This window comes from Setaria viridis, chromosome 6 (assembly GCF_005286985.2).
Source record: "Setaria viridis chromosome 6, Setaria_viridis_v4.0, whole genome shotgun sequence".
Classification (NCBI taxonomy): domain Eukaryota; kingdom Viridiplantae; phylum Streptophyta; class Magnoliopsida; order Poales; family Poaceae; genus Setaria; species Setaria viridis.
The window spans coordinates 855,436-863,989 of NC_048268.2; the positions used below are offsets into that span (position 1 = coordinate 855,436).

At 43.8% G+C, this 8,554-nt stretch overlaps 1 protein-coding gene across 1 annotated transcript; it reads right to left on the minus strand.

Annotated features, from left to right (window-relative positions):
• Positions 1-4,891: 4,891 nt before the first annotated feature.
• Positions 4,892-8,045, minus strand: LOC117860697 (endo-1,3;1,4-beta-D-glucanase). The gene is given in 9 exon segments (XM_072294380.1): positions 4,892-5,161; positions 5,164-5,218; positions 5,300-5,400; positions 5,515-5,604; positions 5,692-5,779; positions 5,871-5,988; positions 6,490-6,511; positions 6,614-6,658; positions 7,152-8,045. Coding segments are annotated over 9 exon segments (654 nt in total). The 5' UTR covers positions 7,228-8,045; the 3' UTR covers positions 4,892-5,102.
• Positions 8,046-8,554: the final 509 nt, after the last annotated feature.

Below are 8,554 nucleotides of genomic sequence, written 5' to 3' on the forward strand. Positions count from 1 at the left end.
GTACCGTGGTTGCAGAAATGGAAACAATGGCGCCTGTGTTGCTCTGTAAGTTGGAGAAGATCTTTCCTCCAGGCTTCTTCAATCCAATGCAGCATATGATTCTACACCTCCCGTATGAAGCACGAATGGGGGGGCCTGTGCAGGGTCGTTGGTGCTACTCAATTGAGAGATGTCAAAAGGTTCTTCGAACTAAATGTAAGAATAAGTGCAAAATTGAAGCATCCATTGCAGAGGCATACATTCTGGAGGAGGTGTCAAACTTCACATCGAAATACTACGCTGACAACCTTCCTAGCGTGCATAATCCACCTCCTCGTTACAATGCTAGTGAAGATGAATTAAGCCTTAGCATTTTCCGAGGGCAACTCGGAAGTGCAAGTGGTGCGACCCTCAAGACCCTTAACCATGAAGAGTGGCGCTCTATCATGCTGTATGTGTTGACCAACCTATCTGAAGTGGAGCCGTACATGATGTAAGTCATCGACAAACTTGTTTCGACGTATTAATGGTATCTCTTGCCTAAACGTATCTTTCTTGTTGGTATAGGCAATTTCATCGTCAATTCTGGCATAAATCAAGGCAACCGGCCCCGCACGAAGCTGAGACTCTTCTTAAAGAGGGTGCGGGAAATGGAATGCCCGATTTCATTTCTTGGTTCAAACAGAAGGTACAATTTCATTTCTTCGAACATTCTCGTTCTCGTCCGATATAGATTTCAACCCAGACGACCCGTCCGAGGCGTACAGCCACCCTAGCATACACAGCCGCGTCAGCGAGTACACAAAGATGGCTAGGGAGGTTCACGGGCCAGACTTTGATCCGAGCTCCGAGGACATTGATGGACAAATCGTGATGAGGGTGGGAGGAGGCAAGAAGCATGGCCGATATTGGATTGGCGACGGCGTCATCGACACGGCCTCTACTCCCACTCTCTCCCAGATTCGAGCTAGGAGCACGGACTCGAGCCCGGCGGTACGCCCATGACCCACCGCTGCATAGTTCCAGATGGAGGCTCTACAGGTTCTTTCTCTTCCATTCATCGTTCGTTTGTTGTTGTACTTTAGCTTTGCATTATAACATTGCAATGAAATATTGTAGGCCCAGGTGGAAGAATCAAGGAAGAAACAAGAGGAGATGGCGGCGCAGATGGAGGAAATGCGGCGGAGGATGAAGGAGGAAAACCGGATTAGGATGGAGCAGATGTTCCAGTACATGCAGAACTTTGCTTCGAGCATGGGACAGTCTTTGCCTCCGCCACCGCCGATGATGTTCCCTCCGCCTCAGCCACCCACGACTACTCCTGTGAGTCACTTGACACATTGTGCTTAAGATTCAATAGTTTAAATTTGACAACTTTAGATGTTACCTCAGAATGTCCTATCCTATGTGCAGAATCAATCGGCGGCTTCGAATAATGAAGATCAAGATTTGTCGCAGTGGTCTCCTTGGCCTCCACGGAAGTAGACTTGGTTGTGAACAATGTGGAAACTAAATTGTGACAAGAACTTGGATTTATGGATTATTTCGTGCTTATGTTGAATTATGCCTGTGATGTTTATGAATTATGCCTGTGGTTGTGAATTATCCATGTGATTGTTTATTACAAATGCCTGTGATATGTGTATTGTGAATTGAGAGGGGTCCGTTATACGTGGCAAAATGTCGAAAAAGGGGCGGTTCTGGTCACTTTGCCGAGTGTAACACTCAGCAAAGAGGGGCCTTTGCCGAGTGTTTTGGCCTTAACACTCGGCAAAGGGGCATTTCCCAGGTGTAGGAAAGGTCCTTTGCCGAGTGTTTTGGCCTTAACACTCGGCAAAGGGGTATTTCCCAGGTGTAGGAAAGGTCCTTTGCCGAGTGCTATGGTCAAGGCACTCGGCAAAGGGGCATTTTTTGCCGAGTGCTATGGTTAGGGCACTCGGCAAAGGGGGCCGCTTTGCCGAGTGCCCGGGACCCGGCACACGGCAAAGGGGGCCGGTTTGCCGAGTGCCCCGTGGATGACACTCGGCAAAGGTCCGGTCTTTGCCGAGTGTTGGCACTCGGCAAAGACCCGGTGTTTGCCGAGTGCCTCCCGTTTGGCACTCGGCAAACCCGCCGTTACCCCGACGCCGTCAGTCCGCAATTCGCCGAGTACACCTTTTCGCTGAGTGTTTTTTGGCCGTCGGCAACATGTTTGCCGAGTGTTCGAGTTTTGACACTCGGCGAACTAGTCTTTGCCGACCACATATGCATTTGTTACATGATTCCTCAACCAATATAATGCATGCAGGTACTTCATCTTGATTGATGATATCTGGAATGTATCAGATTGGGAGCTTGTAGAAGCTGCCTTACCTCGCAATGACAACGGAAGCAGAATAATTACTACAACACGCAGTAAAACAGTAGCCGAAACATGTGCTGGTATTGACGCACAAATGTACAAAGCAAAGCCACTTGGTGATGACGAATCTCGCAGATTATTCTTTAAAAGGCTATTTCACTCAACTGAACATTGTCCCCAAGATTTGATGGCAGTATCCAGTGATATTTTGAGGAAATGTGGGGGATTACCATTAGCCAAATCAGTATAGCTGGTTTATTAGCAAACAGAAGCCAAACCAAGGAAGTCTGGGTCAATGCATTGAAGTATATTTCTGCTGCAGTTGACAAAGATTCTCACATTGATAAAATGAAAAGAATTTTTCTGCTTAGTTACTTCGACCTTCCTCTTCATCTAAAGAGCTGTATGTTATATCTGAGCGTGTTCCCGGAGGATTATGTGATTGATTGGAGCCGGTTGATATTGTTATGGGTAGCCGAAGGACTGATTCCTGGACAAGGCAGAGAAAATATGGAGCAGCTTAGGAGGAGTTACTTGAATGAAATTAGAGGCTTGGTCCAGCCAACCAAGGTTGGGGCAGATGGCGCAACAGCGAAAGAGTGCAGAGTTCATGATGTCATACTTGAGTTTATTGTATCAAAGGCTGTGGAGGACAATTTTGTTACTATATGGAATTGTAATGGGTTTTCTGAAAATTATTCTTCTAACAAGATTCGCCGTTTATCTATCCAAAATGGCATTTCTAGGCGGTCTAAAGAGATGGAGAGGATAAAAGAACATGCAACTCATATTCGATCAATTAATATTTTTGACCCTAATTCAGTGCTGCTAATTAAAAACACCTCTATGTTTTTAAGTAGCCAAGTCTTGCGAGTGCTGAATACAGAAACTCAGGATGAGTTACTTGAAGAAGATTGCTATCTTGGACATGTCAAAAGTTTTGGTCAAATGAAGTACTTGAGGTTAAAATTTTGGTCATCAATATGCCACTGCAAACTCCCAAAAGATATAGAAAAGCTGCAACATCTAGAGACACTAGATGTTAGGAATACCCGCATTAAAAAACTACCGGCTAGCATTACCCAACTGCAGAGATTAGTGCGTTTTCTTGTCAATGCTGAGGTAAAACTACCTGATGGGATTGGAAATCTGCAGGCATTGGAAGAGCTATCATTGATCGGGTTGAGTTTTCAAACTATCAAGTTTATCCTGAGTTGGAATTTATTGGGAGTACCCTTATGCAGTAGTACGTCACGTGGACGTGGAAGTATGTATCTCGTCACTCTCCAAGCTTATCACAACCCTTCGAAAACTGCACGTCGTGGATGCTCCATTCATGTCTTCGTGTGGCTCTACTCCACCACCCCTTCGGAGGCTCATCTTTTACGGACGTGGTGGACCATCAAATCATCAGCTCAGCAGTCAAGGATTCCAGCATTTATAGTCAAGTCTAATTTCGTGTGTGCTGATGAGGGGGTGTTGGAGTTTGAGCCAGGAGCCAAGATTAATTATGAGCACGGGGTCAAGTTGTGGCTGGTGGCACGGGGTCAGTTCAATTATGAGCAAGGCGGCCTGGTCCTTGGGCTGCAGAATCTGGCAGGCCTCAGACATGTTGCTCTTACTATTGACTGTGCGTGATTTGGAGGATGACATCAGGGTTGCAGCAGGCGCCCATCCCAACTGTCCCATGGTCCAGCTGGTCAAAAAAGTACGTCAAGATTGTATGGCTCAAGGGTGCAGCAGGCGCCCACGCAACCATCCCATGCTAGAAGCACAATGACCAAGTAAATGCATGGTGTGGAGAATAAATATCATTATCAATGATGATCTTTTTTTTCCTGTTTCAAGAGCACGTTGGAATTAAACAAGGTTAATTCGATTTGTTTTCATCTTAGTTTTTGCTTTATGACAACATGTGTGCGCATGCAGATTGGCCTCTCGGATCTATGGAGTGCTGATATGTGTTGCTTGATATGATGGTGTTGTGTCGAGGTGGGTTTGGGATGTGTGCTTGGAGCGAAGGCATTTGCCCTTCGCCGGGCCAACGATGCTGACACCTGTTGGTGCCACATCCCTCTCTATTGACTACGAAGGAGTGACTACGTTAAGCTCTTCCTCCATATATGGATTGTAGGTTGCTACGTAATTTTGAGACGTATGTTGAGTTTAAGATCTTATGTTGTTTATCACTTACTGGATCTCTTTCTTCTTTCTTTCTTTTATATTTCCTTTTGACAAGGTTGTGTGTTGTTGCATAGGCGGCTGGAATCTAAGCTTTCTTCATCCAAAAGAAGATTATGTAAAACAACCAGAAAGAAACAAAAGGGGGGCGGTTAATCTCCTTCTAAGGGGATTAGGGTGGGGGGATTTTGACTGGTAGGGGATGTTTTGTAGGAGGATGTGCACCACAACATAAGTAACATGGAATCTGTGGGTACACTTTTGGCAACATACCTTCAAACCACATTCTATGCAACAATAATCTTGTGCAAACCATATATAGCTATGCCCACCATTTTTAGAACAATGTTCAATAGACTACCATATGTATATGAACGTGCACGATGGATATTAGAGACAAAACATAGTAGTAGTATAACTTGCACAAAACTACATTTATGATCTTTTGTATTTGAGCCAGGAAGTTCTTTCAAAAGATAACCCACAAGAAAGCACGCACTGGTCTTGTTGTGCACTATACGTTAGGTGTTGCAATTGCATATAATCTGTTTTATTTAGTTAGTTTGAACAACCGTGCATGGCTAGGCACTTCCGAAAGGCTTCACTTCAAGTAATTGTCAAACCAGTCGATCATTAGACCAAGAGCTTGCTCAGCAGTTTATATCTACAAGCAAATCCATGTGCAACTCCTGGAAAGACCTTGGCGTAGTAGGGAATCTGCAAACAACCAATGCCACAAAAATGAGCTTTTCCAACTGATATATAGTATCCTCTATGACGGAATCACTAGGAACTCACCTCTGTTCTATGACGCAATACACTCACATACTGGTACACTAGTTTTGGCGGTGCGACTTCGTCATATTGAGCTCCAAGGATCTCGATTGGACATTTAACCTCTGTTTTGAATGGTCATATAGTTAGCATACGAAATTAAGCACTTAAGTTCAGTTCCAAAGACATCTCAATCGATGCTGTCTGGGAGGTTGCAAACACAAAGAAAAGGAGCAAACCTTTCATGTCATCAGTAGTCACAATGTAAGGATGAGAAATGGAAACTACTTTAACATCACTGGTTTTCCCCATCTCTACACTAAACTTTCCTGTCAGTTACGCGGCAATAGGAGATAAGAATTTTATGCTCTGTATGTTGCCTGAAGAAGGATTTTGGAAGCTGGAATTTCACTCACCACCCCAGCAATAACCTCCCACCCCGATGGACTTTCCTTCCTTTTTGAAAGCAGCAAAGAGTGGCTTGGCGTCTTTGGCAGCTTTTACCTGCCAGATCGATCGGATACTCAAATCAATATATTTTCAACTCATGATGCAATGAGCATAAGATGAAATTTGAAAGGGACATGGAACAGACCTGGGAGTGGAGCTTGATCCACTCTGAAATGTTTTTACTTGAGTCTAAATAATCTCCATTGAAGAAATCAGGCACCACAACAAAGTATCCAGCCTCGCTAACTTTATCGGCTATCTGTCTGCATCATTAAAAGATCAAGAAAGGGATGAACAATAGCTAGTACAGAGAGGGATTCTTGCGTCGTTGTACTCCAAACAAAATGCAATCTATCTCATATGAGAATTAACTTTCACTGGATTGTCTTTTTTTTGGAAAAAAAAACTGTACTGTATTTTACTCTGTACAGAAGCACAAAGCATTGTTATGTTTTTTAAAAAAAGATAGTCAAATAAAATTTGCTCTAGATCTTCAAAGTCTCTAAAATCATTTGTTGATATTTAAAAGCAGTTTGCTATGGTTATGATTGCGTTGCTACTTGCTACAAGCATCATAAGGGAGTACTAAGCAGGAAAAATCGAAAGCATGCCAGCCGAATGATCTAGTTCTTCAAAGTCTCTAAAATCTGGAGAGATGCTAGTTGACCAAGAACAGAGCATCTTGATCTACGATAGTAAGCCAGAGTAGAGCAAGAAAGAACACAAAATTTGGGAATTAAAAGACCGTAGATATATTTATGTACCTGAGTAAAGGTGCCTCGAACCCTGAGGAAATCAATCAAAAAGTGGAGAAAAATTTCCTGTCAAAACGTACGCCCAAATTGACTAGAAACTGCATAAGTGTAGTACTACGGTCGAAACACCAACCGAAAACATCGGAGGCGAGGACGATGGCGCGGCTTGAGCTTGCAGCTGAAGGATTGAAAGGGCGATAAAAGGAGGTGAATGGGAGCCTATAAAAATTCTCAACAAGAATAAGGCCTATGTCCCAAATGCAACCCCAAAGCACACAGCACGTTGTATCGTCAAGATGACGCAAGTCAACTCGTGACAAGCTCATCCTAGGAATGATACACGTATCGAAAGCAAAGTTCAAAGTGATCCGAATACGTGCTTGACATGGCGGAAACATAAAGTGACTCACAATCAGATTCAAGCAAGCCCACAAAAAACTTACTCAACTAAGCATAATTAGCAAGAGAGAAAACACATTAGTACTCAAGCAAGTGAACAAGTATTAGTTGGCTAAGTGTTAGGATTAACAGAGGATTAGAAAAGCTAATTTAACACCGAACAACAATGGATTAGAACGGTGCTATCAGCCATGTGCAAGAACTAATAATGATTACTCAATGATTTGATCACTGTAGCTAGAAAGCAACTCTTCGTGGCACGAAGGCACTACCTGCTACTTGCGTTGCTTGCCTGCTCGCTGCTTGGCTTGTCGCCGTGCTTGCGGCCTGGTCTGGCCCGCGACGCATCAGCTACTCCTGGGTCGCAAGCTCCAGACGGCCTGCTAGCGATCAGCACCTGGGGCAGCCTGCCAACTCGCTGGGCTGCCGGCCTGCGAAGGCTGCTGGGCCGCTGCTTGCTTCCACCGGCCCGCGTGCCGCTCGCTGTGAACGGCCTGGCAGCAAGTGTAGCGCTGCTCCGTCACCTGCGCACCCGAACAGAAGGAAACGAAGAACAGAGAGAAGAACAGCAAGAACACCCAAGAACACACGTAACTTCGAATCGTGAGATCTCCTTCCGCACTCCACGCATCAAGATGAAACTTGACCCAAGGATGCACTACCCTAGGAAAAATAGATCCATGAGACAAATCACGAAAATCTCAAGTATTCATCGCAAATCTTAGGGAAAATCAAAACCCTAACTCAAACTCGGTTTTGGAAGAAACTCAAAATTCAAGTCGGATTCGTGAGATATATGGAAGGGGATCATATTAAAGAAGCTCCACGAAGTCCTAGCAACATTCCCCTTTAACCAAACTCACGAGATTCGGGCTCCAACAAGATGAACGAAAATTCTCAAAAATGAGTCCAAAAATAGGAAAAAAGAAAAACGCTCGGGAACAAAGATTTTGCACGATTTGAGACAACAAACCACACTAAATCACGAGAGCATCTTCTTTACAAAAGAGGGCTAGCCTCCTCCCTTCATCCACCCACTAAAAGATGAAAAAATCAAGAGAAAAGAGTAATCACTCTCTAATCTCCCTCTCTCCTCTCACTTTAAGCACATGACTAGCCTCTAAGCCAAAAGATAATGAGTTGCTAAGCAAAGAGGTGCTGAAATAACCAGCCCCCCATCCCTATTTATAGTCCAGGACGAAAGACTATACTACCACTACAGCTATAACTAAGATAACTACCCACGCAGGGGCATTTTGGTCCAAGTTTTTATCTGCGCTAAGACTATACTACCCCTATAGCTACAACTAAGACTATAATGTTTTGCTTTTCGTGGTCGAAAAGATTAGATAGATATTTTGTACTGTAGTTGCTCATCACTCCAATTATGTACACTTCTTCGCGCGTTAGGTCCCGTTTGGATACCCTGCTAAAGTTTAGCACCTGTCACATCGGATGTTTGGATCCTAATTAGGAGTATTAAACATAGGCTAATTACAAAATTAATTGCACATATGGAGTCTAATTCGCGAGATGAATCTATTAAGCCTAATTAGTTCATGATTTGATAATGTGGTGCTACAGTAACAATTTGCTAATGATGGATTAATTAGGCTTAATAGATTCGTCTCGCAAATTAGCACAGGATTCTGCTATTAGTTTTATAATTAGCTCA